Raw genomic sequence first — 17,902 nt, forward strand, 5'->3', positions numbered from 1 at the left:
TGATGCTTAAAAAAGAGGCAGCCTTTTCTCACAGTGCCWGTGTCTCTGTCAAGSAGTCTAGATGCCAAGAAAGCACAGGGAGATGCAGACAGGAAGACCTGTCAACCTGATCAATTAAAATCATAGTTGTGATCTGGATTAATRAGCACATTATTATTGTTCCAGGTAAATATTAGTACAGATTGCAGATAAAGTCCATTCTGGGAGAACTGAATGGTGCGGGTCAAACTCAGACTTTTCCTGAATTTTGACTTTTTAGCAACAACAAAAAACAGATTTCAGGACACAAGGAGGCTTTGACTTGGCTGTTCTTCGGCATCGTGAGAGAGAACCAGAAAGACATATAGTCATTGCTTCTCATCACCTGAAGGGAATTAATGAATCAGCATGCCTGTAAGAGTCTCCTGATGACAAAAATACCCTAAACAAGAGCTGGGTTTCTGTGACAGGTCCTTCCAGAGCATTAGGATTTATTTATATGTGTTCAGATTGGTTTAGAGCCTTTCAAAATGTTGATACACTCAGTCCTGTACATGCTAACCAACACATCAGCTACAGCCTTCAAGTGAAGAGGAATTAATATTCATTCACTCCTTTGGACCCCCAAAGTCACACTCAGGGTGWGCTTCCTAAGGTAGCTCACCCTTGCACACAGCATTCCCCATGGAATTATGGTGTAACACGCACAGCATAGGGCTGGAAAGCAGGGCCACTTCTGTTCTTTAATACCTTTTCTTTATATTTTCGTGATACTGTTTAACTAAAACCAACTACATACAGTATTTGGAGCACTGTCACATGTACCTAGGAGATAATGTCAATGGAATTGCGTGTTGTCACAGGATAACAGCCTCCYGCTGTTGCTGAAATGCCAAATTGAAGCTGAGGCATTTATGGAAAATAAACGTCAAGTCAAAGCCAAGATGTTTATTTTAAAAACAAGAGACGTGGATCTTGTGGCAATGTTCCATCATGTCTCTATTTCTCTAATAACAAATGTCCAGTGTGAATAGAGCCAAGTGGTGATTTCTTCCTGGGTCACACAGAGAGGGTGAAGCCTGACCGCTTCACATGAGGACTTGCAGAGCTGTTTCTCATCTGCTTTCCTGCAGGTTTTAGTCAACTGTCCAGGTAGTAAACACAAAATGGTTTATCAGATGTATGCTAAGTTTGCAAAGAGATTTAAGAAGACAGCAGAAAGAAAAATGGACAGCAAATGCATATTTAATTTGCTTTTATGTAGTCCTTTTTTCTCCAGAGAAGGAATGACAACATGAGGCTCACCAAAATCAATGGAAGGCTTTCCGGGCACTTCAGTGGGCTTTGACTAATGCCTTAAGAGAACAAACAGCTCATGTTTTTAAAGTGCATTATGTTAATAATGGTGGTCCCTGAATTTGATTCATGAARGTATGACTGGGCCAAGACTGGACAAGGAAAACAAAATCCTTCTGGGTCACAAAGGGCATCACAAGGCACAGAGAGCTCAGAGCAGCCCTGGGGATTCAGGGATGGCCTCCAGCAGTGAGAACTGAAAACAGCAAATCCACTGCCCTAGATGAAGGAAGGGCTTAGTTCTGGTGTCCAGCACCATTCCCAGTCTCCTGCCCCACTGCTGGTGCTGCTGACATTCCCCAGGGCAGCGCTGTGCTGGTAGGAACAGAACCCATTCAACAGGATCTTCAGCTTGGAATCTGTTTGGCATGGAGGGAGAGGCACAAAGACAAGCTGGAAGCTGTGCAAGGCATCTCAAAGGACTGGGTTTAAAAATACACCCACAGAGCCCACTTCAGTTCCTGAAATGCTGAGGTTTCACAGCTCGTGCCAACGGGGTTCCTCAAATGCAATACATTTTGATTCTCATCGGATCTACCTGTTATCCTCTGTCCAATACAAGAATGATCTTTCCCAGTAACTATTGAGAGTCTGGGCTTTCTTTTGCTTTTCGGTTTTTTTGGTTTTTTTTTTAAGACTTCTAGAGGAAAAAATAAATTAGTTGCTCATTAAAAACTGTGATCTAGAGAGCAAGTAGAAACAAACAATTACAGTGCTGTAAGCTCTTCTCTTGACCTAATATTGCATCCTTAAATAAAAGAAAAATAAATTTCCAGGAAACCCTAAAATCCCCTTTGAATTTTTGAAAGTGAAAAAAAAAAAAAAAAAAAAAAAAAAAAAACCAAAGGAAATTTTGAGCTAATGGAGATTTGCAAAAGGTAACACTCTAAAAGGGGTTAAGCCTACAATGAATATTTGGCTGCTTTGCTCTGTGAGGGCCAGAGGGATGTTCTGTACAGAATTCGTAAACTTGCTTATTTTTTTTTCCTTTGGAGATGCATTGTTTCCCAAAGACATTCTGGCTCCAGCTCTGATCTGACATTCCAGATTGACGCGTGTGGAACCAACAAAGACATGGAGAAACAACACACAATTTTGTGTCTTCTGCTTTATTGCATCCTTGCTAATAATTTCCTTTACTCCTCCAACCTTTAAGCTTATCTTCTCTTATGGTGGAAAGAGACCTGCTGGAGATCTGATAGGACAGCTTGATAGGGAAAGAGCTGGCATTTTATTAGTTTAAGGTATTTATTTACTGTATAAAGATATTACAGCAATAATGTGTCTGGACAGATGACAGATGGATGGTGCTCCAGAAATAGCATATTAAACAGCTGCAGGGTATCCCCAACACTGCTTCAGTGTCATCTAGGGAAAAATATTTAAGATTTTATCAGAAWTTTTTCTGGCTGATTTAGTGCTAAAATGGACTGTGCACATTCACAAAATTCATCCAAGCATCYCAGCTGTGAAGGCTTTGGTGCAATGATGCACCATGGGGCTTRTATTTACTTTAAGTGTTCCAGCTAAATGTAGAAAAGAAAAAAAAATTGTCCCTATCCCACAGCTCCACTAACCTGGTTTCAGATTTTTTTTTTTTTTTTAGATCAAGATTAATGATACCAGACCTGGGCAAATAGTCCTAGACACAATCCTTCTGCTTTTCATTTGGCATAAGGTMTCCCTGTTTTCTTGAAGATGTCACGCCTCCTTCCCTTCGCATTAAAGAGGGTCATGCTTTGGTCCAACAGATGATGAGTAGCAAAGCAAAGTCCATGGGAACATGAGGGAATGCTTTGCCAAGCAGCAGGTCCATACTGGTGTGTGGCCTTTAGTCAGGGTTAAATAAACAGTGCGTAAATAAATAAATAATTTTTTCCCAGGTTGTGACCTTGTAAATCAAGCCTAAGCCTAGAAGGGAGTTTTATGGGCCAGCTGGAACAGTGGAGAAGTCTTAGTATAATAAATATATAGGGGGAAGAAAATAACTTTGCCTTCCAGCTGGTCCCAGAGTGCTGTGGGGAACGTTTGGTGCTGCTGTAAAGACATACYGATGATTTAAAAGGCAAGAGAGAGGGGACATTGCTCTTATTTACTCAGTGGTTGTTCCACATCATTTTAAGAAGTTCAAAACAGGAGCAAAATGCAGTAAAATACAGTCTTAAAGCTTCAGAGMAGAATAGAGGGCCAAGCAGGTAAAGGGAAATCTAACCAAACTAGTTCCTAGCAGCAGATGGGACCTGGGCAGGGATTTGCTCTGTCTGTTATCTGGGCATYGCAGCCTCCTGATGGTACTAACAGCACTAATACTTAGAGCAGTCCCTAGATTTAGTGGGTTTGACCAGACCGTACAAAAGTTACTGCCTGTATTTTCAAAAGTCCAGAGAGACCTGTTCACCACAGCAGAGAAATGACAGAAAAGGGAGCTGGGGCTCCCACCTCTCAACCCTGCAGTGGCTTGGTCTGGCAGGCTGGAGGGSGTGAGGAAAAGAGGATTCGCAATGGGGAGATGCAGGGAATAAGCCACAGCCACAGTCGCTGCACGGAGCTGGCAGCATCATCCCTTAAAGCAGGTTTTACATGGGAGCTCTGCGGCTGCCCGGGCTGGGAGAGGAGGCACCGGCCACAGGGGGCTTGCGAGAGCGGGACTTGTCCCTAATGGGAGGGCATGTCAACTATTTGCCCGTAGGGAATGATGCTGACGGCGCTGGCATTTTGCTTTTTCCAAAGGTAAAGAGAGGGAACTTCTGTTCCAGAAACCGGTAGGAAACCACCCTGCCCATATCCCCTGCCTGCCCCCGTACGGCAGCATGGATGTCCCGGGGAAGGGGGGTCTGTGCCCGGCAGCCTCGGGGCAGGCAGAACGTAGCCAGAGCAAAGACGGGGTCCGGGGGAAAACTGGGGTGAGTATCGGCAGAGACACGGGAGGGATGGGGCAGAGATAGGGGCAGAGATACGGCCGGGACACGGGCAGAGACACGGCAGGGATAGGGCAGGGATAGGGGCAGATACACGGCAGGGATACGGGCAGTGATAGGGACAGAGATACGGGAGGGATACCGCCGGTGCGCTGGAGGGGTGGGGCGCTTCACCCACGCCCCTCGTTGCCGATTGGCGTCGGGCGGTGCCGGGGCTGTCCCGGGGCGGTCCCGGGGCGGTCCCGGGGCGGTGTCGGGGAGGCACCGGGGCGGTTTCGGGGCGGGTCCGTCCGGCGGCGCGGCGCGGGGCCATGCGGCAGCCCCGGGGCGGCGGCAGCGGCGGCGGCGCCGCCTTCCTGCCCGCGGCGCGGTGCGGAGCGGCGGCCGGAGCGCCCCGCACAGCCATGGGCGATGGGTGGCTGCCTCCGGACTGCGGCCCCCAGAACCGCTCCGTGGCCGGGGTGACCGCCGTGCCGCCCGGGAGCAGACAGCTGCCCGCCGCCGAGCTGCTGTCGCAGCAGTGGGCTGTRGGCATGAGCCTGCTGATGGCCCTGGTGGTGCTGCTCATCGTGGCCGGGAACGTGCTGGTGATCGCGGCCATCGGGAGGACGCAGCGGCTTCAGACCCTCACCAACCTGTTTATCACCTCGCTGGCCTGCGCCGACCTGGTAATGGGGCTGCTGGTGGTGCCCTTCGGGGCCACGCTGGTGGTGCGGGGCACCTGGCTCTGGGGATCCTTCCTGTGCGAGTGCTGGACCTCCCTGGACGTGCTCTGCGTGACCGCCAGCATCGAGACCTTGTGCGTCATCGCCATCGACCGCTACCTGGCCATCACCTCGCCTTTCCGCTACCAGAGCCTCATGACCAAGGCTCGGGCCAAGGGCATCATCTGCACCGTCTGGGCCATCTCTGCCCTGGTCTCCTTCTTGCCCATCATGATGCACTGGTGGCGGGATGACCACCCCCAGGCGCTGGAGTGCTACCAGGATCCGGGCTGCTGCGACTTCGTCACCAACAGGGCTTACGCCATCGCCTCGTCCATCATTTCTTTCTAYATCCCCCTACTCATCATGATCTTTGTGTACCTCCGGGTGTACAGAGAGGCCAAGGAGCAGATGAGGAAGATMGATAGGTGCGAGGGCCGGTTCTACGGCAGCCAGGAGCAGCCGCAGACGCCCCTGCCCGCTCACCCTCACCACCAGCCCATCCTCGGCAACGGCCGAGCCAGCAAGCGAAAGACCTCCCGCATCATGGCCATGAAGGAGCAGAAAGCCCTCAAGACTTTGGGCATCATCATGGGGGTGTTCACCCTCTGCTGGCTCCCCTTCTTCCTGGTGAACATCGTCAACGTCTTCAACAGGGACCTGGTGCCGGACTGGCTCTTCGTTTTCTTCAACTGGCTGGGCTACGCCAACTCCGCGTTCAACCCCATCATCTACTGCCGCAGCCCCGACTTTCGCAAGGCCTTCAAGAGGCTGCTGTGCTGCCGCCGGAAAGCCGACCGGTGGCTGCACGGCGGCGGCGGGGAGCTGGCCCGGCTGCCCGGGGGCTTCATCAGCACCGTGGGCTCCCCCGAGCGCAGCYTGGCCGGGACCTGGTCCGACTGCAACGGGGGAACGCGGGGCGGCAGCGAGTCCAGCCTGGACGAGAGACATAGCAAAGCCTCCGACTTGGAGTCCAAGGTATAGGGGGGKCGTGGGGGCCGCGTCGGAGCCGGGACAGCGGGGAGAGGCAGGCAGGGAGACACGCAGGAGCGCAGAAATCSCCGGCAGATGCCCGATGGTAATGCTATTGCCGAGCAAAACGATCCCTGCCCTGGCTGGGGGAGTGCGGGTGTTTACTTAGGAATAAAAGCAGGTGAAGTGGTGTACGACATACCTCATCCGAAACTACAGAAAACAGGAAACCCACTGACCGGAGAACAAAGGAAATAAACAGCCCATCCCAGAGACAGCCACCTTGTCTTTGGGAGACGCGCTGGCGGCGGGGACTGTGGCGGCAGCGCCTGCGCTCGGGTGGCTGTCCCAGGACCGTGCTGCTGGCCGAAGCCGCGGGTGATGCTGGCTGCCGGMGGCCGAGTTCGGCTGCAGGGGGGTCCGGCCATCCCCCCGGCCCCGGGGCTCATCCCCTTTCCCAGGGCACCGGGATTTTGGGAATCGCGGGSTCGGTGCTGCAGGTGCTCCGGGCAGAGAGCGCTGCCGGCAATACGGAGACCTGCCGGTAAAGATGAGTTTTAAGCTCGGAGTGGCCGTGCTCCCCTCGTCCACAACGTAGCGRGAGAGCAAATAACAAATAGTGAGGAGCACTGGTATATTTTAAAAGGGGGTAAAACAACCCAACAACYCAACCCACACTCTTGTGCTTTTTCCCTCTGCATCAGCAAGCAGTGAGTTACTGTGCTTATCTCCTTCAGCCAGACAATTGTCAGGCTGAGAAACTTCTACCTCAAACTGTGCATATTGTACAGGGGAATGAACGGACCATGTTTATATTAAACAGCATCTTTACATACCACTAATAGGGTTTTATGACAAGGGCCGGGCAGGGGGGAGTGAGGAACCTTCCGCGGCTTGTTCATTGTAATTACAGATGAACGGGGGGAGGGGGGAGAATCCTGGCAACAAAAATTTGCTGCACAATTTTTTTTTTTTTAATGGCGACAAAGTCTTTTTTGCACAGTGTTAAAGAGTTGTAAAGTTATTTGAAGATATTACTTGCACACACATACACACATGCAGATTGAAAAGGAAACGGAGGTTTGAKTAACACCGACCCTGAGCCTGATTTCTGGTTTGGTCTGATCTGTTATAGTTTTATTGAGAGAGTGACTTTTTTTAATATTATTTTTGAAGGTACTGTAAATATATCCATATTATAAATTAAAGTATCTTAAGAGACTTTATTATTTTTATTTTTATTTCCAAATGCCCACGTGAATCTGCTGTTATTTTAGCACTTGTGTGTCATTTCCATTTTCCTCTCTGTGTGTGTTTTATAACATATTTATACTTTGGTGCAATTTACTACTGTGTAAGTAATTGGTCTATGTGCAATAAATACCATTGCAGCATAAGCAAGTGTGTCTCTATAGGTTTTGATACAATACCTACCTATAATGGGAAGAACAGCATTTGTTTTTCTCCAAAGATGGCTCAGATTGCCAATACAACTTGATCTAATGGCTTTTCCTGACAGTGTTGTAAAAAACCTGTTTGAAACCCAGTATGGTTGTGTTCCTGTTGCACCGAGGTCCACTGACTTCCCTTATTAATGGGAAAAAATTAATGACTAAATTAATGGCTAAAGACAAGGTGTTTCCACTCTGATAATGAATACTCATTTTCTTGAACTATTCATTTCTGGAATATATTCTTTTATTTTTTTTTTTCTCTTTTTTGTGTCTTTTGTTGTTGTTGTTGTAGGAGTACATGGCTGGGAGTCAGCAGACCAAAATATTTAAGATTACAGAGGACATTTAATTTGAAAGCTTAAAATGGTCTYGAGTAGAAAGAAATCTCAGTAAGCATTACAGGCCACCCCACAAGTCCACCTCATGCTGACAGGGGGCCTGATCCTGCTCAAGCAGGTCATGATAACTGAATGTTACATTTTTTATTCACCCAAGTGAGGAATTACAGTGAACAGAAGTGCTGCAGCRTTGTGTCCCTGGTCCGAAAGATTGTCTTCCTTTATTGCTTCATGAAGGTGTGCTCTATCCTTGTGGTTTCATAAAGTTTTTCATTACTGAAATGAAGACATGGCAGATAGAGCAACAAAAAGACAGTGCAGAATTAAAGTGAAGTCATTTTTAGCTTTATTAAACTCAGGAGTATAKTTTAATTAAAAATCAGCTCCCAGGAAGAGCACTTCCCAAAGCRAGTTCTTCAGGGTGGTGGCTCACGGTTTGTTTTGGAAACCAGTTGTTCATTTTTCTTTGTTTTCAAAGTTAAGGAATTTGTCCTTTGCAATTTTTAATGTTGTATTTTCAGTGGGGGGAAAGAAGTTACTCTTTYTATGCAAAGACAAAATAAAGGGATTGGGGAAGTAAATAATACTTTTCCATTGACGTTACTGGAGTTTGATGTGAGCTGCCTTTGGTGTCTCCCTTGATAACAGTGGAATGGGCTCCTTAAAATTCTGGGGTGCCATGAGATCAGGAGCTAAGGGAAGTGGGCTCTGCCACCAAATGATTTTTTTTTTAAAAAAAACAATCTGGTTTTATCTGTGATTACAGCAAACTCAAAAGGACCAAAAGGGTGCATTGGATGGAGATGTCTGATGCCAGCAACTGCGGCGAGATGTCTGGGATGGGATGGGATGGGATGGGATGGGATGGGATGGGATGGGATGGGATGGGATGGGATGGGATGGGATGGGATGGGATGGGATGGGAATGGGATGGCGAGACAGTGCTGCCCTCTTTGTGTGTACTGGGGATCACAGAGCCAGGGCAGGGCCTGGCCCCCGTCTGCTGGGTAGAGCAGGACACAATCCCAGCACCTAGCTGGGAGCTGAAGTGGCTGTCAAGCCCTCATCCTCAGCAGGGTGCTGGATCCTGGGGAAGCACACTGCCCACTGCATGGACCAGGACAACCTAGTGACCTTGGCTCTTCAGCTCGTGAATCAGTTTACATACTCAATTTTAACTAACCAAACACTCCTGTCCTTAGACTTTAAAAAGTGGTGACAATTTTGCCTCAACAGGGTCCAACTAGAGTGCTAAATTTATGGCCACAACTTGCTCTGCTTGTCCTGCTGAAGAGCTGTGCTGGGTGAGGCGTCTCCTGGATAAGTTTAATGGCACTGAGGCAGGATGGGTTTAGCCCACTGGCCTCAGAAAGGCCAGCTGTGTCAGCAGAGCGGTCTGGATTCATCTGCTGTTGAATTTTTGCCAGCTGAGAACCTGCTGGAAGAGTCTGGAGGCTGGCACATTGAGTCTCTTCGTAGACAGCTGAAGTAATACCCCTGGCAGCCTGCACAGGGGATGCCAGTCCATCCTGCACGGCGTGGAAAAGGCGGTGGCACAGGAACAGCGAGGACAGAGCAGGACATATGGCACACACGTGTGCGAGGAAGGGGAGGCTGCTGGCGAGCAGTCTGCTGTGGATCACACTCAGAACAGGCTGTTCTCTGCAGAGGAGAAGGATACTCCGAGAAGTGTTGTGGGGCAGCTGAAATACTCCGGAGGCAATGAGTCAAACACTCGCGATGAATATTTCTTTCTGACGAAAACCAGACGTGGATTAGCAGTTGGAGCTGCAAGTCAGAAAGTATAGGTGGTGGGCATGAGGCTGCACACGTATGTGGGCAGGAAAGCAACAGCAGAGAGCCGCTCTTGAGGGAAGGGAGACACAGGTAAACCAGAAATCTGCTCAGAGAAATGTTCTGCAGCTGCCAGGACCAAAATTATTTGGCGAGGATGCCCGGAGACTTCCACATGGAAGACGCCTGATTCTCCAAGGCGCCGGCCGCACTCTGTGCAGTGTTTGCTCAGCACTTCTGGAAAGAAGGCTCCTTCTCTCCACATGTTTAAATGGGAATAGATCGGCCTGAAGGGCTGGAATCAGTTTTCTGTGTGATTAGGGAGGTTGAGGCTGTTTCAGACATGCAGAAGGCTCTGCAGAAGGACTTGCCACCAGTGASAGCTGCACAGAAGCCCTTCTGCAAATCCACTGCTCTCTGAAACTAGAGCCTTCAGCATCCATGGGCTGTAGCTCCAAACAGCGTGAAACTGTGCAAAAAAGGTGGTTATGATCTGAACTGTGCATTTGACAGCATCAGTTGGGAGTTTGAGTTGCAGCATGCACTGGTTCTTAGGCAAATACTGTTTTCCCTCTTGGATGTCCTCAGCTGTAAGGACAACTTCTTTATCAGCTTTTTTTTTTTTTTTTCTTTTTTTTTTTTCCAAACCCTATCCGAGATTGAGGTTTTATTAATAACTTTTAAGTGGGTATTTTGCAAACCTTCCTTGTGCTGCACACTTTCCTTATTTATTGTAATTTCCCGTCTGGTGGAGTGCAGTTACTTCCTTTATGTAATATATCAGCTTCAGGGCTGGAAATTGGGCAGCTGTGAATTGAAAAGAGCAGACTTTCGTGAGGCCAAATGCGGTCAGGCATCATTGCCACTGGGAGCAGAATTTGACCTGATAATCTAATCTCATACGAGAGACTATCTCCAGAAAAGTATTGTTACCAACAGCAAATGACCTCTGCTAATGAAGCTGGAGCAATTAGTCCTATTTAAAGCAGTCGAGAAAATGTTAACTGCTAAACAACAGTTAATGCTGGATAGGTCCAATAATGAGTGTTTTGTTTGCTGGTGTGTGTTAGGTGATGTGTTGGGAAATAATTATCCTTTGACTAGCAGCCAGCTTTGTGCTAATCAGAAAGGAGAAGTCATGTTCTGTTTGAAGGATTACACCTAAAAATAGTTCTGTTACTGCCACATCACTGAGCGAAATGAAGCAAATTCATGGCGATGTACACACCTTCCCAACGTTTCACTTTTCGTCCTAAAAACTCATTGTTCAGCTGGGACTTTCTGTTTGATTGTGTCAAAAAACACTAATGTGATCTCCTGCAGTAGCACTAAGCACACTCTCCCTGAGGAGCATTACCCCATGCACCACTGACTCGCTTTCAGACCCTGCCAAATTCCCAAACGCCCCAGGAGGAAGTAAGGATTCTTTCTCTTTATACAAACAATCACATGTAATGTAAGATCAACAATATTTTGTGAYGATCATGTCGCAGAAGAAACCGATCTGATTTTTCTTTGAGATGTTTGTGTGCCTGCCCATCCGCGAGGAGCAGCCGCCCATGGTAACAGCAGGTGATTTATCCCTGCAACTCAGTCACTTCAGCCTGCCAAACTCTGCTGGGAAAAGGGAACAAGATGGGAAAAGGATAAAAAAAGGTGATGCTGGTGAGCAAAAGCAGGATTGTCACTGTAGGTGTTGCCTTTTTACTGGTGAAGTGTAATTGGTTTGGATAAGAACACACCAGGGAGAGGCACTGTGGAAACACAGGCTAAGAAGTGTGAGAGTAAGACATTCCATAAAGGACCATGCCACCAGAGGACTGGCAGCTGAAACATGTCCATAACATTCCTAGAAGTTTTTCCTATTCTATTTGGATAACAGCAGCAGGCTAAAGCWCACCTGAGCAGCTTTCAGCTGCTGTAAAACCATGCAGCTCCCTGGCCACCTGCGGACACATGCGACCTCCTCAGCATCTCCCTCTCCCCTCCAAGTGGCTCCAGCTGAGTTTCCTTGGACCTGGAGCCATCCCCCAGCCTGGAGCCATCCTCCTCCCGTGTGGTGCCAAACAGAAGGTGCCCCATGGCCTCGGGGGGTGGCAGTGCTGTGAGGTGTGCTCACACCACCCCAGCCATGCTGGGCGTGCTGGCACAGGCTGCTGCTGTGCCCCTGTCCTGACTCATCCTCTGTCCTGCAAACCAGCACAGAATCGGGCCYGCCTCTCTGGAAATGGAAGAGACTTTGGGTTTGTTATGTAAACTGGCCATCAGCTTCCTGCTTCACCAAAACCAGCAGCTTGGTACATTTGCTTCACAAGCTCACTTTTTTTCTTGCCCCATTCAGCGTCCAGGCTCTTCACACCAATTTTTGCCTGCTTAGCCTTAGCACCCAGCAGCACAGGTGTTTTTGTCTGTGCCCTGACAGCRCTTTGAATCCAGATGTGAACAGTACAAGGTGCTGGGCACTGTCTGGGTTTGGTTGTACCCATTGCTTTCAGGATTGATGCTCACAGTTATTAATACTGGCTGCACCAGAGTGTGAAATTCCCAGGCAAATAGGAAATGAGTCCTGACCTCCAGGTTCAAACTAAAGAAGAAAAGAGAAGCTTACCCAGGCTTTTGCCATTGCCATGATTAGCAGAGCATCTCAGATGTAATGGTGTACCTTTCCCATCTGATCCTGTGTAATGCACTRAATCCTGTTGTCCTTAATGAGATTAAATGAGGATTTTCTACTAGTTCAGTGCCTTAGCCATTAGCCACTGTTGTGTGTCTCTAGGCAGTGATGTACCTCTGCAAGCCTGGCCCAGCGTCTCTCTCAAAGCCATGATATTTGGCTTCTTCCTACCAAAAATATTTTGGTAATTGGTCTTAACCTCATTGGCACAATGCTTCCAAAGGCAGATCCAAATGTATACCCTGAGGAGGCAAACACATTAAAGAGCTCAAAATCTCAGCAGCTGCTGGTTGTATAAATATTTCAGCTCCCAGCAAGTCATTTTACAGGGCCAGGTGAGTGCTGCAGCCCCCTCAGAGGCTGTAAGCTGCCCTCCCTCACAGGGGRACCCTGCCACTGAAAGGAGCAACTGCAGGGACARCACACGAGCTCATAACAAAAAAAAWTTTCCAGGTGGTAAAATCTGAACAGTTCTTTGTCACCAAAATTTAGAGACCTGTTAAGAAGAAGGAACAGAGACAAGGCCCTGGAGGGAATTCCTGGTGGAAATGGGAGAACAGCATTCAGGGTTAAAGTTCCTATGAGCAGATAAGAGCCCCAGGTTGGCTGGTCCATTGAGGGATGCAGATGCCTCTGCACACCCTGYGGTGATGGACAAATGCCAGCCAGCCCAGCCAGCCCAGGGACAGCTCACGGTGCCCCCAGTCACCTCCCTCTGCTCTTTTGGGTGTGYAATGTGTGCCCCTCTCCCCTGCCCAAACATCAGAGGGGTCCCAGGGGTGTCCTGAGRCACAAAKGTGGGGGTCACCCTGTGTCCYCCAGGCTGGSGGGGGTGAACCGGGAGATGTCYCACAAAGCTGCCGTTGTTCCACCRCCYGCCTTCAGCCACRGGTGTTTTGTTTGTCTGTTMTTCCCCTAAATGCTCGCTCGGGAGCTGTCAAATAAAATCTCAATTAGCTCACTTAGGACACGAAGGGCGGTGTGGGCTGTGTTCCTGGCAGCGAAGGCAGCGATGCTGGCACCTGCTGCTCACACACAGCCCCGACTGAAGCATCGCCAGCAGGGACAGCCACAGCACCGGTGCATCMGGGCTGGATCGCTCACAAACAGCTTGTGGGGCATTTTGGAGCTTTTATCTAACATGCAGCWCGAGGCGCTGCTGCTGCAGTAGCTGCAGTAACAACAGGTGTTGTAGCAGTGCTCTGAACCACCTTGAGACCATCCACAGGAGAGGTTTTGTTCCTGTTTCAGGTAGTTACCAGCTATCTGGCACAAGGTAGATGCCTGCCTGTGGTTTTCAGCATCAGTCCATCCAAGSCAGGGCTGGTGCTGACACCTTCTCCTCCCCAGCCCTCAACTCCCACTGCATGTCCTGCTTCCCAGCCTGGCTCTGCTGCCTGTGCTATGGGTGAGCAGTGGGCTCCTCTGGCTGAAAACCAGCCCTTTCAGACCAGGTTTGTTTCCTCTGTCCCAGCAGGGTGCATAGACATGGGTAACAACTGGCACAGGAAGATGCAGTGATGGGTCAGGGATCATCTSTTTTGGTAGCAGCCCTGATTTGGATCCATCACTGTGATCACAAATCTCGTGTCCAGTGATGCTGCAGAAGCTGAGACCCAGACCAGCCTTCTCTGCCCTGTTGTTTTGGAAAAGSACCTCCCAAACCTTCCCTCCTTTTCAGAGGCTGCTCTGAACATTTTATTCATAGGCTTAGTGACTTAGCCGTTAAGCTTCTCATTGTATGTGAAAAGTCAAAATAAATTTAGTTTTGTGCAAATACTGGTGCAATAGAAAAAAACACATGATTTAGGTCTGATTATCTGCAAGGCCTCAGCATGGGACAYGGAACAAACTTTTGACAGAAATCAGGATCAGGGCAGCTGAAAGAACAACTCATATGGGTGACAGCACAAAACTGTCCCCAGCTGCAAGAGGGTGACATGGCCACAAGCCAGGAGCAGTGGAAAAGTAATTCCCCAGGAAGAGCAGGTGTGTTTAGCCATGGATCCCAACACTGATGGGCACCATGAACTATTAGGGGCTTGTGAGCAATCCCAATCCTGTGTGTCTGGTGCTGGATGACGTTTAACTGCWTTTATTCCTGCACACTTCACTTACGTGGGAGCAAGGAATGTGGTGATAAAAAAGCTGGAATGATTTCAGCACTGGATAGTTTCCATTAATATATTTCTCGTTATATAACACTGCCTTCCCAGTACAAAATCCAGTATGGTGCCTTTTGGGAAGGTGGAACATTTCCACGTAGCTGTAATTTGGTAAGTGGGGTTGTAGTGTAGGCTGGGCTTTGATCAGACAGTTTTTAATTGCACCGGATGTGTTTGGGCTGTGGCATGGTATGAATTTCTGTGCCTCTAYGTTACAAGGCACCTCATAAATTAAATGGTTGATGTTGTCAAATGCATGCCATTAGCACTCTGGGAAGATAATCGTTCCCGTGGCCTCATCGGAGTCTATCTCAGGACCTGTCTCCAGATAATGGCCTGGAAGAAGAACAATGGTGCTCCCAGCTCCCAGGGGCCTCCACGCTTCGGTTCTGCACTTCAGAGAAGAAAAATTATCATTATCTGCATGGCCCAAGCTCCCTTTGAAATGCAGTTATTTTTTACTCATACACTCCCAAGTATTTTTTTCATTATATCAGTGAGAAACTTGAAACCCCCTTTGAGAAGAGAAAGATTTCCTGCAGTCCTACTACTAAAGAAAATGGATAGATCAAGTAGTAAAGTTCAATGACTTACTTAGCGTTAAATAAGAAAGAGAATAATGAATTGGATTTTGTGTGCCTGGTTTTCCTCTGCAGGGAACAGTCAGGCTAAATGGATTTTCWTTGCCTTGTGCTTCTGTTCATCAGCCTAGGTGAGTTCAAAACACTCCTGCCTTTTTGTGTTCTCCCTTGCCAGCCCACTTGTCACMAATTGAAGTATTTGGGGATTAGCAAAAAACTATCAACACCATCTAGACTGGTGAGGAAAACACAGGGTTAACCTCCTGCACCCATTGATGACTTTTGGCTACACATCTGTATTTTGTGCCCGGTAGCTGTAAGTAGGCAATTCCTTACCTAGGGTGGACACTAGTTTCCTACTATTATGAGTTCAGGCTGTAACACCCTTCAAAAAAGACATTATTTCCCCACTGGGTTCACCAAATATTTGTTGGGTCTCCAAACCCTCCTCTTTGTTTACAGGCTTTGCCAAACATGCCGTAGGGCTTTTATTGGGGAAGGAAGGGAGGTGGCGGAGGAGGAAACTATTACAAAGCTATTTAACATAAACAGCTTTCTCCTGGAAACTCTGAACAGGGATTGGCAGGGAAGAGGTTAAAGCTGGGGGGTGAATGGGGAGAATCATTAGGGCAAAGCAATAAATGGCAAATCAGCCCAAGGAGAGATGGGGGAAGAGAAGAGCTGACCCTAAATGGGGTGGACTCCCTGGCTTGCTGGAAGCCYTCTGCTGCTCTGACCTCAGGGTTTGGACCTGGTTCCTCTCTAGAGTGTGCCAAAGCTGGGGGATGCTCAGACAGAAATCCTGCAGAACTGATTGGGGCTCATATTTCAAAGGTGAACCTGAAAGGTTTCTACAGAGCCAGAAATTGCTACTTCCTGCCCCAAACCTTCGCTGGGTCTGCCAGCACTGCCCAGAGCCAGGGAGCCGCTCTCTGCCCACTTGGAGCAGGATTTCCTCTTTCCTACCAGCCTTGGTGCCTCAGGCTTTGTGGTCTGTTTTTTGTCTGAATGGGAAATACATAATGACAAACTGTTTAAACAACTTGTGGTACAAGGAAGCTTGCTGGAGTAAAGTACAGCACTCTAATTTATTTCCAAGGAAATGATGCACCCTCCAAAAGCACTCCACTYAAGCCCTGCAGTTCAAAGTTGCAGGATAATTGGCTGGCCATCCTCACTGCTGCTTCAATCCTCATCTAGGCTGGTACTCAGGCACAGTTGGATGCCTGAGGTTCAGGCAAGGTCTGGCTYTCAGAGCTGTCCTGACTGGTGGTTTGCTTGTGTGGGTAATTCTGGTCATCCTCACGCTGGGGAAGGAAAGCCCAGGAGCCACAAAAGCCAMGGAGGAATTCTCTTGTTCTATTTCCAGCCCTGCTGTTTAAGACACAAAGGGYTTCAGATCAGATGCATTTCTGAAGCTTATCTGTGTGAATATTTCAGTGCTTATCCCAGCAGAACAAAAACCTTCAAACCTTCTGAGGTCTATCCATCAAGAGCCTTATCTCTCCGTGTCACCCTTTGGCTCCTGGCTGCTGCTGCTCAGAGCCTCTGACCATCAGCTTCCCATCTCCCCTCTCTGTGCTGCTCCACAGCATTTTCCACAGTCACCCACAGGCTCCCTGCCACCTCAGTGATGGCCTTTCCAATGGGGAAAGACCATTTTWCTATGGTCCCTTCCACAGGAGACTCTGATGTGTGGGCTGTTATTGCTCTCCTCCCTGTGGTTTTAATTTTTTCTTTTTTCTGTTTGGATAGTCAGAGGGATAAAGCTAATTCCCATCTCATATATAACAATGAATTTGTCTCAATAACAAGAGGATAAATGTACTTTTTATACTTTGGTGTATGATAAGCTATTTATAAATTTCATATCACTTCTGGATCACAGTCAGAGTTTAAAATAAAGTTTTAATTTAACCATAGTTTTCCAGTGTTGACAGATATGATAAATACATTTTYGTTTCAATAAAACCCAATTTCAGCAGTGCTTTGCAAAAGTCATTAGAAGCTGAGGATTATTTCCCTGGGTTTTTTTTACTTTGTTTTTCTCCATGTTCCAGAGTTTAGTTTAATGTTACATTCCATTATAGAAAACAATTGTGTCTGCACTAATTTGTTCTCCAAGGCCTCTGTTTAAGGGATGGAAGGATTTTCTTGAGAAGACGAATGGAGAGAGGTGTCAGCTCATGTCACAGAGGCCTTGGGGCAGTGCAGCACCTCTGTGAGGTGGAACCAGCCCTTGGGCAAAGCCCAYTGGCAATTTTCAAACCTTGGCATGGAAGGTGACCCCACCAGAGAGCCAAGAGGACACAGCGGGGCAGGTTTCATATCTTGAAGGTGAGTTTAAACACAAGTTCTCCATCTGCAGGAGGGTTGCATTCCTGCTGCCTGAGCTCACCATCCATTGATGAGCTGAGTGTCTTCAAAATATTCCTGGCCCCTCTCCAGTTTTCCTGCTTTCCCATGTAAACAGCTTTGAGGAAGATCTCTTCTTCTGCAATCAATCACTTTCATTCTGCAGTAAACAGCTCTTATATCAGCTCCCATTGTACTGTAGATGTAAATTGCTGCRCAACAGAGCCCTAACATGTTGTGAGGCGAGTGGGTCAGATACTGGAACAACAAAACACAAGGAATGTTGAATGGGGAAAACTGCTCATTTTCAAAGTGTTTTAAAGCTGCTGTCTGTCTGCTCAGCCCTGCAGTGTACAGCCCATACTTCTCACGCCGCCTCCCCGTTAGACAGACAAACAAGAGATGGAGCTATTTGGAGAGCAAGTGTGTACTGCAGACATGAAATCACTGACACTTGCATCTGTATGAACTGGCCTTTGCCTGTGGGGAGCTTCCAGAAGCTGAAAACTCCCAGGAAAGGGGCATGCAGAAGGGGAGAGAGGTCTTGTGGTGGGCTGCYGTGTCACTGAGGCTGCTTTCACCGTGATACCTGGAGGACGTCATTGATGCAGC

The 17,902-nt window shown here is 48.1% G+C and overlaps 1 protein-coding gene across 1 annotated transcript; it reads left to right on the forward strand.

Annotated features, from left to right (window-relative positions):
- The first annotated feature begins 4,617 nt into the window (after nucleotides 1-4,617).
- ADRB1 (adrenoceptor beta 1) lies at nucleotides 4,618-6,898 on the forward strand. Its single transcript, XM_057370260.1, has one exon. It carries the CDS (start codon nucleotides 4,658-4,660, stop codon nucleotides 5,939-5,941), a length of 1,284 nt encoding a protein of 427 aa, XP_057226243.1. The 5' UTR covers nucleotides 4,618-4,657; the 3' UTR covers nucleotides 5,942-6,898.
- The last annotated feature ends 11,004 nt before the right edge of the window (nucleotides 6,899-17,902 follow it).

Source organism: Malurus melanocephalus, unplaced genomic scaffold, assembly GCF_030028575.1.
Source record: "Malurus melanocephalus ecotype Western Australia unplaced genomic scaffold, MMel_1.1 scaffold_122, whole genome shotgun sequence".
In the NCBI taxonomy this organism is placed as follows: domain Eukaryota; kingdom Metazoa; phylum Chordata; class Aves; order Passeriformes; family Maluridae; genus Malurus; species Malurus melanocephalus.